General features: G+C 33.8%; 2 protein-coding genes across 2 annotated transcripts; both read right to left on the reverse strand.

The window, feature by feature from the left end:
• Positions 1-1,926: 1,926 nt before the first annotated feature.
• On the reverse strand, positions 1,927-6,907 carry LOC123888967 (polyadenylate-binding protein 7-like). The gene is made up of 10 exons (XM_045938142.1): positions 6,628-6,907; positions 6,053-6,171; positions 5,767-5,960; positions 5,342-5,601; positions 5,135-5,241; positions 4,867-5,056; positions 3,627-3,916; positions 3,297-3,443; positions 2,816-3,016; positions 1,927-2,733 (listed from the first exon to the last, which is right to left on the reverse strand). The coding sequence occupies exons 1-10, from the start codon at positions 6,821-6,823 to the stop codon at positions 2,536-2,538; spliced, it is 1,902 nt and encodes a 633-aa protein (XP_045794098.1). The 5' UTR covers positions 6,824-6,907; the 3' UTR covers positions 1,927-2,535.
• A 2,957-nt stretch (positions 6,908-9,864) lies between these two features.
• Positions 9,865-14,906, reverse strand: LOC123888968 (aspartic proteinase 36-like). The gene is made up of 10 exons (XM_045938144.1): positions 14,528-14,906; positions 14,280-14,409; positions 13,626-13,876; positions 13,150-13,377; positions 12,120-12,282; positions 11,138-11,211; positions 10,919-11,015; positions 10,745-10,808; positions 10,490-10,561; positions 9,865-10,405 (listed from the first exon to the last, which is right to left on the reverse strand). Exons 1-10 carry the CDS (start codon positions 14,767-14,769, stop codon positions 10,230-10,232), a joined length of 1,497 nt encoding a protein of 498 aa, XP_045794100.1. The 5' UTR covers positions 14,770-14,906; the 3' UTR covers positions 9,865-10,229.
• Between the last annotated feature and the right edge of the window lie 1,035 nt (positions 14,907-15,941).

The raw sequence follows: 15,941 nt of genomic DNA on the forward strand, positions 1-15,941 counted from the left end.
CTCGTAATGCCATGTGTGTTGGGAACGAGCCTCTTCATGATACCCCGAGGCTAGAGGCGAATCCATTCATGGTGGTTTATTAAATTACAAAGCTTGTCTCATTGTTGAATCGTTGCTTTCAGGCTATGAATGGAACTCCCTCGATCTGTTATTTGTCACCCCTTCCGTATTGACTGTATTGTTCTAAATGTGGACGGTAGTTGTCTAAGTGATGTCAGAAGAGCTGGTTTTGGTGGGCTGTTTCGCTCAGGGGGGAGGTCTATGGATTAACGGTTTTAGTAGTTTATATTGGCGATTCCAATAATACTCATGTCGAGCTAGCTGCAATTCTTAATGGTTTAAAGTTAGCTAGAGGGCAAAGTTTTGGAAATGTGGTTTGTTACTCTGATTCCTTGCATACTCTAAACCTCATTGTCAATTCGGATGTTCATTTTCATTGTTATGTTGTTGAGATCCTCTCTATCTATGATCTTTTGAAGCTTAATTGGAATGTTCAGTAAATTCACACATTAAGATAAGGTAATCAAAATGTTGATATGCCTGCTAAGATGGGATCGTCCGGCGACGATAAGCTTCAAATTTGGCATGATACTCCCCTTGAACTCCCTACCATTCTTGAACTTCCTTCCATTATTGAGGCAGAAGCCTTGAGAAATAGCTACTTGAGACAGATTAGACAACCAATGCAAGTCATAACATATGGAAATAAAACAATACAAGTTATTGGAAAAGGCTGTGGAGAATCTTAACCAATTTAAGATGTCATTTCTAAACACTGTTATAGAGGGGACAAGTAAGAAACAAATGTTGGGAATTTTCTTCAAAATCAAAACCATTCAAGTAATTAATTGAATATGAGTTGATGATTCCACGATGAACTAAGTTGGTCTTTGTAGTCTGCGTATCTTTGTGTAGCCGTCAAGTGAGGAGAAACACTTTTTTTTTTTTGGTACATAGTGAGGAGAGACATTTAACTCTTTTAGAGGAGAAGATTCATCTAACTCGATTTGCAAAAGAATTTAATAAGCTTTTTTAACCGAGTAGACATCATTATTATCAGCATTCAAATTCACTTGTTTGAAACATCTTCCTGCAATAAAGCATTAGCCAGAACAAAACTATGTTCTATAACTAATTTTTCTTTCCCGGCAAACAAACGACGTTTGCAGCTCCCTTCACCACCGTCTACACCGCCCACCCTAAACTGAAGATATCGGCAACAATCACATTTTTATTTAGAGCAAGTCCATAGAGCCTACTAAACCTCTGATACCATCCAACCAGAAATCTTTCCAAAACAATGTATTAGTGCCAATACCAATAAAGAAAATTGGTGAGCAAATTGGTTTGTTTGTCTCGATGAAGATGCAGCACGCAATGTATGGTAAGCTTGCTTGCTACATAAAGGTGTTCATCTCATCACGAACTCAAAAACCAAATGGTTCTACACTCCTTTTTGCTGCAACTTCCACAGGACATCATCAAAAGTCATTAAACCTCTAAATTTATCTTGGGTTAGAGTACCCTCTATTTGCCATGAAAAAATAAAAGGCTAAGATTCTGACTATTACGAATAATATGGATTAATAACTTGGGAGTTCCTAATTGGTTGGTGTATAATCAAGTTTATTCTCTCGTAAACTAAATTTACTGGTTTGTGAAATAGAATTATACTCGTCCAAAGTGACACATTGGATATATGGACATAAATGGGTAGTGTTATACACCTATGGATAAATTTCATCTATCAATGGAAAGCTCAAGGTTTGGTGAAATGACGTGCATGAAAACCATGATTGCAAATAAATTGAAATGGGTTAGCCGGGTAGGGTTGTCGACTCCAATGCAAAAAAAGACTATAAGCAGCAAAGTACTCAAATATAAATTTGTAGGTTCCGTTTTGCCACAATCAGTAACAACACCTAATTTAAATGCATATATAGTTGTGATTACAACTATAATGGATAATTATGTTTATATATTGGATATACAAGTGACGAGTAAAGTATGCACATGTGCAACTAGGGGACGAACACGGGTGCTGGCCTAAACTCACAGTCCAACCCAAACTGCGAGTTTTTTTACTGAAGAAACTAGGTACTAAGAGAGCTTTACCCCTTTATATGAATCTTACATGACCCAACTTAGATAAATCAGGCTCCGTGATGACTTCTGGTAACTGATTGTCTAGATCATAGAAAAAATAGATGATTAAATTATAGACGGTATGTCAGTATATGAAAGTCTGATGTGTTTGCATATTACTCGATTTAGAATTGTGTGCATGCATATATCAGAAAGTACCATGTTAGTGCTGCAGATCATTAATGAGAAATGAAAATATTGAACCAAAATTCATCAATGTAAACAAAGTTTACCCTAAATCTTACTATTACTACCAATTTGTGTCACCCCTAAGGCAGGAAAAGATAAAACTAACAGTTATTTTCATGAAGAAATATACTGTAGAGAAAACTGTCAGGTAATCACAGATGTCAAAACTCATGTATCAAAAGTCTTCAGCACTTAAAGTCTTCAGTTCACTGCAACCTCGGCTGAGAGGAAATTCGAATGAAGTACATCCTGACCAGAAACTTTCGTTTTAGAGTTCTTCAGAACTTGGAAAGCTTCTTCCACCTTTGCAGAAAGAGACTCTGGTGATTCCATCAGAACCAACAATTCAGCATTGTCCATCTCCAAAAGCATCCCAGTAATCTTTGCTGCTAGGTTAGGCTGTTCAACATAGCTTAGTGAATACAGTTTCAAAAGCCCAATCTTAAATTCCCAACAAGAGAGAATAGTGCATTAGCTATACCTTCAGTTTCTGGACAAGCATGTAGAGATGCTCGCCAAGTATCTCTTTCTGCTGCTCTGGACTAGCATTAGCAAGCATGCTATGCAGCACTTCTGATCCCTGGGCGCCTCCACCAGAGTTTGAACCACTACATGAGAATCCAGATCCTTTTTCCATCTCACGGTGGCGCCCACCAGGTACGTACTTAGCCTGTCCGGTTCTCTGCAAAGGATACAAATTTCAGAAAACAGGGCTATGAAATAGATGTATAGAAAGGAACCAAAGCACATGTTCTGAATTAAGCCCAGTTTCAAATTATTTTTAGGGCATTTTAAAGTGTTTTTCAGAAAAAACAAGGAGCACTGCCACAGTGGCACCTCCATGAGACCTGATAGTTGTGTAGAGAATGTGCAATGCATGAGCATTTACGACTACAAACAGATTTTTTACATGTTAGAATCATGTTCTATAAGTGAAAAGGGGGACAAGAGAAAGAAAAAACCTGCTGAGTAGTTGACTCTCTTGAAGAGATCGCTGACTGAGAAGCCTGCTGGGCTTGTGGCATACCAGAGTGAGTATTTCCCTGTGATACTGCATGGCCATTCATCCTGCCCCTATTTTGCCTATGTTGCCTAGTATTGCTAGAAACCTGTGAATGACAGGCATTAATTCAAACTCCCATTGAAACAGTAGCAGTTTCTCCAAATAAAATGAATGTCACTATTTAGTTCCTCCATGGTAAGTTTTTTTTCCAGATGTTCCTTTTTTTTTTCTTTCCCACAATCCTTATTAAAAATGAATTTAGCTAATTAGAATCAAAGTTGTTACTTACAACAGGTGCTGGTGACTGTTGAAATGATCTAGCAGGAGGTGCAGAGCCATTAGCCCTCCATCCTGGCCTCAATGCCATAGGCTGATACATGAGCCCAGCCCGAGGAGGTGCGTGTGAAACAACACCAGTAGCTGTGTAGTAGAAAGGAGGATATCCACCAGGGACAACGGCAGTTGAAGGCCCAGCTAGTCCTGCAATTTGCTGTGCATACTGGAGCTGCAACTGTGCTTGTCTGTCCTCTTTCCTCTGAGCAAGCGCAACATATAGTGGTTTACCATGAAACATGAATCCTGCAGATAAAATGGTGTTAAATGTAAATGTCATTTGCATAAAAGTATAATAAGTTTTCAAATAAAAAAGCTTTGAAGAGGAAGATATGCAAATTTGCAAGATCTTCAGTTCCAGCTAGTATACAAAAACTAATATATAAGACAAAATATATTTTCAGACATATTGAGTATCCTTTATTTGCATTAACATGTAAGATTGATTGTTTCTAATATCATAAACCTGAATAAAGCTCCTCTAAAATGATCTTTGTTAAAACATGCAGATAAAGATATATGCACCCTTCAATATAAGTAAGTTAAGATCACAATGTGCTTTAGAATAAATCAAGAGCTGATATATACTTGTGAAATTTACAAGTTCTTTTTAGGAGCCTTACCCCATAAACCCAATGGATAGTTCATGACATTCTCTTCAAAACATTTAAAGAATTCAATTTTCTAAAATCAACCCAAGAACACAGTTAAGTATACACAAAGGAACCTTCAATAACAACCACTGCTACAAAAACATACAGACACAGTCACACAGAAATATAGAAAAATGAAACAAAAAATCAAAAATTTACCCTTGAAAAGGACTAGGCTGGAACTTGTGCAATTATGGAACCCCAGTGATGATACAAGATAAGACACTGAGAGTTCTACTAACCTTTCAAAGTAATTATAAAATCCTATAGAATAAAATGAATGTGAACAAAGAACTATAAGGCGTCAACACTTATAGACTATAAGTGTTGACGCTAGTCAATATTCAATTGATGTAAAGATACACACATATATCTCAAATTGTTACCAATAATATATCATACAGTTCTTACTCTCTTTTATTGGAATTAACATCATGCATTTGTTTTCCTATTTCATATCACCACCAGACAACTTAACTATTCAGAAACATGTATATCATGTGGGAACGCATACGCATCCCATCAACAACTTAACTCGCTTACCATGAAAAGTGTTCACAGCTTTATTGGCCTCCTCAGGCATGGAGAAGCAAACAAAACCAAATCCTTTGCTTATCCCTTTCTCATCCCGCATAACTTTTGCAGAAGTTATAGTGCCACATGCACTAAAATGAGCTCGCAGTTCTTCATCACTAACATTGTCATCAATATTCTTCACATAAATGTTTGACCCCTGGAAGTTAAATTATGATACTCTAAGACAACTGAAGAGAAATTGAATGGTTAAATATAGGAATGGTAAAAAAGTTACCTTGTATTTCAAGACTTGTTCCTTTCGTTTCTCTTCGAACTGCTGGTGCAAGATCTGCTCACGCTCAGCCTTCTTCTGTGCCCGGGCTACATACAGAATCTTTGAACCTGTAGATACAAATTAAAACCAGAGAATATACAGGATCAACCTCAAAACATTTCAACCTAACCAGCCAAAAACCTATACAGTAATAAATTAAATAACTACCAAGTTGCAATCCATTCATTGCTTCCATTGCCCTTTTAGCATCATCCGGATTTTCAAAGTTCACAAAGCCAAAACCCTTTGACATCCCGTTGCTGTCCTTTGCAACAACCAAGCTAATGATTTTCCCAAAAGAGGAAAACCTTTCCTTTAGAAATGTGTCTGTAATATCTAGGTCCAAATTCTTCATGTACAAGTTTGTATATCTTGCATCAGGGCCAGACATTACGCGGTCACTTTTTTTGACAAACTTCCCAACATATCTGTGACAAGAATTACAATCAGATAAAAGCAATGTCAAGAAATAATAGTACATAAATTGAATACTTAATCATAGAATTCAAAGCATAAACATATATATATATATATATATATATATATATATATATATATATATATATATATAAACCATGAATAAGTTCACTTACATCTGCTTATCAACAATAGTAGAGCCATTCATCTTCTGGATAGCAGTATTTGCAGATTCCTCTGTTTCAAATTGAACAAAGCCATATCCTTTGCTCTTCCCATCCTCAGACATTACAACTTTGCTTGACAAAATATTCCCAAACTTTTTAAACATATCTTCTAGTCCAGAATTATTTATCGACTCAGCTAAATTCTGCACGACAACACCAGAAAAGCCCCTTTCAGAAACAATAACCAATACCAAACACTAGTTTTAACTATTTCAAATCAAAGAATGATAGATACCTTAACAAACACGTTCCCTATGCTACTTTTCCTTGCATCGGGATCACGTCGCGACCACATAACCCTTATCGCCTTTCCATTCAAGGTAGAATGATTCTTTAGCTCAATAGCACGAATTGCTACATAACCAAAACCAAATAGAACAAAACAGGTTGACATTAACAGAGTAAACTATAAACACACTCAAGAATCATCATCATCATCATAATAATCATCATAATAATGAAATAATAAAACAAATTAACATCAACAGAGTAAAGACACTCAGATCTTGATAGCTACATCTCTCTCTCTCTCTCTCTCTCTCTAATGTTCATCACAACAGAAAACATTTTAATCTTTCCATTTATTTAATCGGTAATGGAAGAAAACATTAATTAAACTAAGAATTTCATCAAGAATCATCATAACATCATCATCATCATCATCATCATCATCATAACAATCATCATCATAATAATCATCATCATAATCATTATTATTAGCATGATGATAATAAAGAAATAATAACAGATTTAAGATTAGAAAACCTAAAGAAAGAAAGAAAGTAAGAAAGTAACGATGAATGTATTTACCGTCTTGAGGAGAAAGGAAGTTGACATAGCCATAACAGAGTGAGCGTCCGGTAGAAGAGTCTCTACAAATGCGAACGGAAGCGAGAGACTTGAAATCGGAGAAAGCTTCATGAAGTTGTCCGTCGGAGACATCGGGATGAAGATCGCCGACGTAAAGAGAAGCCGGAGTGGCGGCGACCGACGGAGGAACCGCCATTGATAATGAATCGGTGTTTTTTTTTTCTAAGAAAGAAACGGAAACGGAAAATGAAAATGAAATGTGTGTTGTGTTGTGTGAGAGAATATGATGTGATGTAAGAGATATGAAATGAGGGAGAGAAAGAGGGTGGTGTGTGTGTGTGAGTGAGTGAGTGTAGGAGAGACTCGGCATGCATGGCCGTTCAGGTACCTATCTAAATACCACGCGCTACTACATTACGTTTTTCTCACTCGCTTCCTTTTTCTTTTTTTCCTTTTCACTTCTGTTTTTCTCAATTGTTATAATTAAATACACACTAACTAATTAGAAAGATTTTTTTTTTTTTAAGATTGTTTTTATCTTAGACAAAGTAACAAACACTACTAAAACATATACATTCATGAAGTCTAAAGTTTAAACTCAGTTGAAAGTGATTTCAAACAATATCCATATTTGTCGATTGAATTATACTTGTGAATTTTTATTATTTTCAATTTAAACATACAAATTAATATTAACTAAAAATGTTTGTTTTAAGTTTATAAAATATTCAACAATTTAGTTTTTATATATCTAGGGAGTACTTTGTTTGAGACTGGAATCAAAGGTTAAGAGATTAGACAAAAATTGAAATTCTTATCTATCACTAAATTACATGACAATTTTTTTGTCTCAAGTCCAAATTATATAAAATATTAAAATAATTTTTTGTCCACCAAATATCTCATAAGATAAAAATTGTACAATTCTTAAAAGTTTGTTATGTGGTGTTTTGTCATGCGTGACGTATGTAGAGTCTAGCTGATAATTGCTGCCACCAAGAATCAAACTTGGATTCTCCATAATGATTCGTTCTAGGAAGAGTTCATTAACCACTTGAGTTCAATGTCATAGTTTGATTAATTGAGCTCAATTCTAATATGTAATTATTTGATTTTAAAATTTTTAAACCAAAAATAATTTTAGAGCACTTGTTGGTTGGATTTTTCATGTTGTTATATCTTTATTGGATTTAGAATGGAGTTTTTCTCTTATAATGTATTTTATTTATAGAATTTTTTATAGAAGACAAAGTTTTTTTTTCCTTGTCTTAAGTTGATACTATTTAATTTGTGTCATAAATATTTGGTACGCAAATAATGAGATGATGATTTGATCTTATCCTATTAACAATGGATGGAAACACACCGCCAAATAGAGCATATGGTGCAAGATAATGGGCAACATTTTTATGGCAATTTATATTCAATCATGCATTTGCAACCCTATTCACTTTTGGTGATAACAATTAATCTTATGTACATTTAAGGCAGTATAGTTACTTTATTATCCTTTAGATGGAAAATGCTAAACAGTGCCCCGGGCACTGTTTAAGGAACCAAATATAGTAATATCACATTGAAGTTTGTGCAGTCAACGCCTCGAAAATGTAAACAGTATTATTTTTAATTTTAAAATTTTCTTTTTTGGTTTCCTTAACCAGTGCCCGGGAACACCGGTTAGCATGACCCTATTTACATTTAAAGCAATATAGTTATTATGATGAAAACAACGTTTACCATTTAAGGCACTATAGTCCGAATATTATCTAAATTTAGACATTAAGTTGGTGAATGGTAAAATGATGAGATGACTCAGATGAGATAGTGGCGCGTGTGTTTGTCAACAAAAAATTACAAAGGGAGAAAGAAACGGGAATAAGAGCGTTGCGGAATGAAAATTAGACTGTTTCAAACAAATATGAGAGAAAACACAAAAGCAAGTGCGTTTCATTACACTGTCTCACGGTGGATGCATAGGTGGAAGAATCAAATCCATGACACCACAAACATTCATTCAAACCAACTATGTAACAAAAAAATCAATTAAATTGGATAGATTTTCTTAAAGTAAAATTTAGGATGAGAAAGATAATGCTTCAGTCTAAAATAGATAAGATTTTTGGGTTTAAATAAAACTTATATTTATCTCTATTCAAAGGCTTAAATTCGGACATCTCAAATTTAATACATAATATTTTACCATTAGATTAAATTTTTAGAGTTAATCACTTAATCGGTTAGATTTTTTTCTTTATTAGTGTCTAAGTTGAATTTTTATATTAATAAAAAAAATTGAATTTTTATTGACTGGGGAAATAAAAGAAAAAAATATACAATAAAAGAATTAAAATTAATTTTTTAAAGCGTTAACTATACAATTTATAAATAAAAAATTCCTAAGTTTAAATTGAGGGCACTTATTAGTATTTTCTTTTTAGTCTTTTTTTTTTGGGTAAATAAATGAAATAGCAATGACCATTGAAAACTTACAAATGAAAAGTTGTGGTTCGAACTTCAATCAGTGCGTCTCGTCAAGCAATCTTTACATTTTTATTAATAGAGTTAGAATTTTTGTGGACCATGTCTTAGTTTTATGTCGTTAAAAACTATCGTTTGAGATTTGAACCATAGTACTTTTTAATTTTACATTATATTATTAATGTTATTTAAAAAATGTTATATTAATCATAAATGTTTTTTTTATTATTTAGTAATCCGAGAAAAATGCTTGTAAATTTTTTTGGGAAAATTTATGGCATGTTTATTGTTATTTTAAGCTTATTTTGGTGGGATTGATGACCGAGGATTTTACTGCAGGACAGGCGGCGCTCAAAGCTGCTTCAAGAAAAGTGGCCAAACATGAGAGAACATATTCTAACAATTAACATGTGTTTATACCATTTGCATTTGATACGTTTGATTTCCTAGAACCAGATGTTGTGAATATTTTGAAAATAGTTCAAAGAGTCATGCATAGCAATGTGGTGTCTCCTATGTCTCTAGATGTAGTATTTGAGTGGATTGGTTTTGTCATTCAAAAAGGGTTAGCGGCGCAACTTGTTGCCCATTTGCCCTCAATTCAAATGTAATTATCCTTACATATAGTTTATGAAAATAATTTATTTATAGTATACATAAGTACCAATTTTATCCAAAAGAGAAGGCTATATATAAGTACCAGTTTGTGGGGAGCAATACATTCACTTAATCTCACAATTGCAAAAGAAAAGGGTAATGCAAGAGTAAAGATAAATGGTATTGATCACAATGATATATATTTTGTATACATTTAGTCCATGATCCAGTAGACAAATAACATTCATAACTAACTTCTTTAACTATCACTAACTACCATTGAATTACAGTTACAACACAACATTGGTTGGTAGAGTGGAAGTGGATTCTGGTAAACTTTACATAAATTTGCCAATTTCTAAACAACAGAGCCCTTTTACAATGAGATCAATATGATCAAATGTGGAGCAGAATACAGCAACCACTCCCGTTTCAAAATATCAACAGTATGTCGACAATAAATAAAACATCGACGACCCCAACTCCCTAAGTTTTTCAAAGAATGAGCTTTGACTCTTGAACACTATCTACAAAAACCGGGGCTCCATGAAGACTGTTATATGCACAAGAAAAGCCACAATGTTTACAAGTAGAAACTTGGAGAGAATGTCTACGTGTGAGGAGCTGACACTCATCTGTCCTGCACTGATGTATGCGTCCTTACTCTTGGTCGTAGCCACAGAGACATTTACAGCCGATGAACCTGAGCAGTAAGCACCAATTTAAGATCATGACAATGTAAAGGAGCATATATGCAAGAAAGAAAATGATAACGCAGTTAGCTCACAATCATAGTCGGTCCACCCAATTCGTTGATTCGCCAAGTCGTATACAAAAATCTTATCTTTTAGGACAAGATCTGCAAATGAACAAACAACTAAGTTGATGAAACCCAATACTAAAATTACCAGACAACTACACCTGATAAATTTTATGCATAATTAACACAATAAACATGAAAATGCAAAATGAGAGAAAGAGCTTATTTATTCAAAATCCTTGGAGATTTTATTCTCTTAAAATAATTTTTCCAGTTTCTAACCTCCTAAAATTGTGAATCCCTTCTGCACCTTTTGGAAACCAATGCACCACATCGCAGCACCATCCTATAAAAACGAAGTAGTGCATTAAGACTATAATCAGTGCAATTCACAAGAACTACACCTACCTGGGCAAGAATAAGAAAGTGATCAAACAAAGAGAAAGACAGTGTTACCAGGAAACCATAATGTATTAGATACTGTTCTGGTTTTAAAACCATGGATGCACCACCCATGAAATTTAAACTGACTTGAGGAAATATATCACCTAGGCTGTATGAGCAAAAATCCAAATGACATTTCAGAAATCATAATAGCATAAAATATATTTTTTATTATCAGAGAGAAAAAGAGAATTCAAAAACTTTTAAAAATGGAGTAAAAATTGAAATAACCTGGTTGCGACCAGATAACACTGGTTTCCTTTGGAAATAATCGGTTTGGAAAACTGTGACACAGCGGTAGTTATCTACACATTCGTTGAGATATTTAACATCAGTGCAAGGGATACCATTTCTAAAATATGGCAAAGGTCAAGATCATTTCTTGATTATTTATAACACAAGATAAATAATCCAAAGACGAATTGGAAAAAAAAAATGACTGCAAAATTAATTTTTCATTCTTCAATGCCTAACGCAGATTGCAACATCCAGATATTGATTAATGTCGCAGTTCAGCATTATTTTTGTTAGCACAAGTTAAAGAAACCTTTGTGGCTAATCACATCTACCCAGATGTCTGGAATCAAAATTCAATGCTATTATTTGGACTCTATTTTGTAGAAACATTAGAAAGGGGTCCTCTATTTTTCAGGTAAACATTTACTCGATTCAAATTCTGTAATGAAGTTTACTCATGGACATACAATCTCTTTTCCTGCAACGGCATAAAGTTTTAAAACAAGCCTTCTAGTAACTTCATCATAGTAATATTCTCTTTATTGTCTAGATTGATGGCTACCGTTACCATCTTCATATTTAATATATTAGTTGAAGTGTGTGAAAATGTTGCAAGGACTCCCCTGTTTTCATAAAACAAGGAGTTTTATGGGTGTGAAAATGCTCCAAAATTTATGAGGTAAGCAAATTAATTATCATGAGTACCTTGGTCAATGTGATTTGTTTTCCAAAGGAAGAGATTATGCAAATAGATTAATAGGCGTGTCATAATGAAGACCTTAAACCATCTTTGATAAACTAGAACATGTTTAAAATTGAGGACAGAGTTAAATTTACAATCTGACCTTCTGATTAAGACATAGAAGCCTTTCCTATTACTCTAAGTCATTACTGTTTATTTTATTAAGAATACTGGGGCACAGCTACAATGAAGAGTAGTGTATCAAAAGTTCAAGAGAGGTAAAACAGAACTTACAGCATTGAGAAAAGGATCATAAGCTTCTTGAACAAGGTATGCCAATGTAGTACCAGAATCAACTATTGTTCCTCGATTGTTACCTGTTGCAAATACATCTTGATCGATTGGGAGAAGTTGTCCATTAACAGCAATGCTTTGAAGATTTAAATTGTAATGAGGCCTGAAATTCGATCAACACCGGGCAGTATGTCTGATATAGCAAGATTAATATACAAATATAAACTGCAAGTTATTTGACAATGGGATAATGATTGCATGACAAGCATTTTAAGAACTCAACTTTCTGAGATATTTCTATATTCAATTCAAAAACTTATTTCATTAAATTAGAACAAATGCATTGTTTAGTATCATATCATCTATATTCATTTTGAGATATTTCTTACAACAAACCAAAACAATGCATTTTAATTTTGCTCAGAAAGCAATGCATTGTTAAGGCCAGGATTCGAAAAATACCCAGAGGAGAAAATGTTATTGAAAATGCTTTACTACTTCCAGTATTCACATTCATTTACCAAGGGTATTGGAGAAGAATATGAAAAGAAACCAAAATATGTGTTAGGAGAGAGCTGAACCCTTCATAAAAATATTGTATTGAGAAACCAAGAAAATTTTGTTTTCTGCAAGAGACACCAACCCAAACATTCAAATACCAAGACCTATTACTTTTGTAACAAGAACATTGTCCTAAAGAATAAATACGAGGCACCAACCCAAACATACAAATACCAAGGCCTATTACTTTTGTAACAAGAACATTGTCCTAAAGAATAAATACAGCTAAATGGAAGGTTTAATAGCATTCCAAATATTGATATATTGTACCAAACAAAATGGTGATTCATTAGTTAAGTTTCAAGATGACAACTAACAGTGCTTATTTTATGTTTTATGTCATCTAACCTATTATACCTACCAAACAACCAATTAATCATTGAAAGTGATGCAATGTTAGGGAAAAATTTGTTCACGATTGGAGATGGGAGAAGAAAACAAGTAAGGAAATGAAGATGAGAGAACATACTGTAATGGGACAAGTGGAGTATAAACAATATTTGGCTCCAAAATTTCACCAAGAACTAGTACACCTCCTCCATTGCCCTCTCCCTTTAAGCAATGAGAGAACACTTTGGGCGCCATGCCTTGTGATGACAATTGTGATATAACAGATAAAGCACCGGGGCCAAACCCAAAAATTCCATCAACCGCCTTTTCTGTCTGAGCCAAATCCCCAGACTGATAGGTGCTACACCTATTTCCAAAACAGTCATCCCAATAAGATCAATTAGCAATCTCAATATTTCAAAATTTCACCTATTGACAATATTTTCTATATAATATGTATGCAGTAGTAACCGTTAGTTTGATCCGCAATAGTATATTATTACGATATTTGCTACTAATGAAACTCAGAATGTATTGTTCACTTAAAAATTTCCCAACCCCACATTAAGTACACCCTTCCAACAATCAATAACATCACGAGGATTGAGTACTCACCCAAAAACTACGTTAGCTGAAGAGTTAGAAAACACAGACTGTCCCATGATCACGTCAAAATACATAGCATCATAAACATAATAACCGGATGTCCCACTTCCATCCCCATACTTAAAAGTGTAGCTGCATTGATTAACCTGAGAAGAGCACTGACTTGTGGCAGTTTGAACCGCATAAGAACACACTGGGTCCGAGCAGGAAACCAATGCAGCAGTGGACGAACTAGCCGTATCAAAGAAATTGAGCTCAATCTACAAAATGCACAACATAACCAACAACATTAAACACCAAAAATTACACTCTTAAATGCCTCTTAATTTCCCCAAATTTCAAATGATACTCCCTCCATTCCTTTTGCACTAAAAAAACAATAAATTATGTTGTTTTTGACGAAATTATTAGGCTTTTTTTATTATACCCTTGATAGTTCATCCTCTCATTGTATCAAATTCTGTATATGCAATAAATAGTAAGGGTGAAATTGACATAAAAATTGCTAATACAACCTTAAAATTTGAAAATGAGAAATAAATATGTCAAATAAACAATTATCTAAAAAGCTTAAGCTGTTAGGATAGAGTCACATCAATGGTTTTTTATATTATTTCTTAAAAAATAGTAACAAAATAAGACGCAAAAACAAGAAATTGTTACCCCTAGGCCACTAGATTGGGGGCAATTATTGCAAGTATTGCAATTAAGCCACAAGATATCACTTCCAGTATCAATCTGAACGTAAAATTCTTTAGCAGGAGACCCTAACTTCACTTTGGTAAAATACAACCTGAACAAGAAAACCAAAGAAAGATTAACCCAATTTCAAGTAAAAAAATACTAGTTATGAGAAAATTGAAGATTGAGAAAGAAAGAAAGAAAAGGAATGCATGAAGAATGAAAATTACCCAACTAAGTAAGGATCGGAGGTTCCTTGGACTGAGAAGTCAAGAATGCCGGCGGCGGGGGGATCAGTAGCTTGCAAGATTCGAGCGTGACGAGCTGTGTCGTGAGCTCTGAGAGTGGTCAGTTGAACTTTGTGGTTAAGAGGGATGGAGCGGTGAAGAAGATAACTCCCCGGAAAACCTCCGTATACGAGCGTAACCGCCATTGCGGCGAAGATTACCAAAACGGGAACAGAACCTCGCATTTTTATTTTTATTTTTTATTTTTATTTTTCAATGGCAACGGTTACGCGGTATAATATTGTTGAGAGAGAAAGAATGAATGAATGAATGAATTAAAGAGTCAAGTCAATTGAGTGAGAGAATAGAATTTTTGGTTATTATTCTTTCTTGGTTATTTCCCACGGTCTTCTTTTTTTGTGCTTATTTTTTTCTTTAAGATTAGGACATGTTGTTGGGAACCCCTCTTCCACGGGACACAGATGTTTGTTTGGATGAGATAATCAAGTGACCGCACGACTGCGCCAAAAATTTGAACGCATGGAATCCTGGTCCGAATTTAAGTGATGTTTGTCGCTTCATAAAGATAGATAAGTTCTCAAGGCACTCATAAAAATTACGACTCTCTAAAATATTCGTTATGTTATCTTTAATTATAAGTAAATGTTAACTTTTTAGATTTATTGAATAACTATGTATTTGGTCTATATTATAGTTCAGATACATAAGTTATTCCATAATCTAAAAAAAATTGTTTACAAATAAGAATACTGAGAATAGTTCGTTTTCACTCAATTTCTCTCTTCCTATCACATTAAAGACTTATTCTATCTATCACTCTATTTTATTATCTCTCTCAATGTGTAAATATGATGTATTGGTGTACACAAATTAATTGTGTAGGCATATATCAAGCAATAGAATAATTTCATTAAGGCTAACAATAGTATTAGATTAATAGTAGTTTCAAACAATATATAAAGCTTTCTAGTAAACATTTATTTTGGTCCATGAAGAGTGATACATAATAGTCTTTGTCATTGTCATAATAGTCTTGAATTAGATGAATGAAAATTTTTTTTTTTTTGACAAAAGATGAATGATTTAATTAGATGAATGAAAAAATATTTTTTTTGACAAAAGATGAATAAAAAGATTTAAAAAACATTAAACAGATATTTTGATCCATGATAAGTGAGATGCAATATTGACATAGTAGTTCCTCCTACTTAATTTTCTTTCATTTGTTTAGCTGACTTGTCAAGATCGCACATTTATGTGCCACAAAAGTTGATAACTCTTCGGTCTATTTTATTATCTATGCTAGAAGGGAGAAAAATTCAAAAGTAACATTTAATAAAAACTTAATCATCTTTCTCATCTCATTAGGGTTCAATCTCTCTTGTCTAATTAACTT

The sequence above is a fragment of the Trifolium pratense genome, linkage group LG6, assembly GCF_020283565.1.
Source record: "Trifolium pratense cultivar HEN17-A07 linkage group LG6, ARS_RC_1.1, whole genome shotgun sequence".
In the NCBI taxonomy this organism is placed as follows: Eukaryota; Viridiplantae; Streptophyta; class Magnoliopsida; order Fabales; family Fabaceae; genus Trifolium; species Trifolium pratense.

Bases quoted from the DNA above. Each gene is read 5' to 3' on its own strand.
- LOC123888967 (XM_045938142.1), bottom strand. From the start codon at position 6,823: ATGGCGGTTCCTCCGTCGGTCGCCGCCACTCCGGCTTCTCTTTACGTC. The intron at 3,917-4,866 runs GTAAGCGAGTTA...TTTTATCTGCAG, and splicing joins AGCTGTGAACACTTTTCATG to GATTCATGTTTCATGGTAAA. The intron at 3,017-3,296 runs GTTTTTTCTTTC...TATCCTTTGCAG, and splicing joins GAGAGTCAACTACTCAGCAG to AGAACCGGACAGGCTAAGTA.
- LOC123888968 (XM_045938144.1), bottom strand. From the start codon at position 14,769: ATGCGAGGTTCTGTTCCCGTTTTGGTAATCTTCGCCGCAATGGCGGTT. The intron at 12,283-13,149 runs GTATGTTCTCTC...ATCGAATTTCAG, and splicing joins ACTCCACTTGTCCCATTACA to GCCTCATTACAATTTAAATC. The intron at 10,809-10,918 runs GTAACACTGTCT...TCGTTTTTATAG, and splicing joins TAATACATTATGGTTTCCTG to GATGGTGCTGCGATGTGGTG.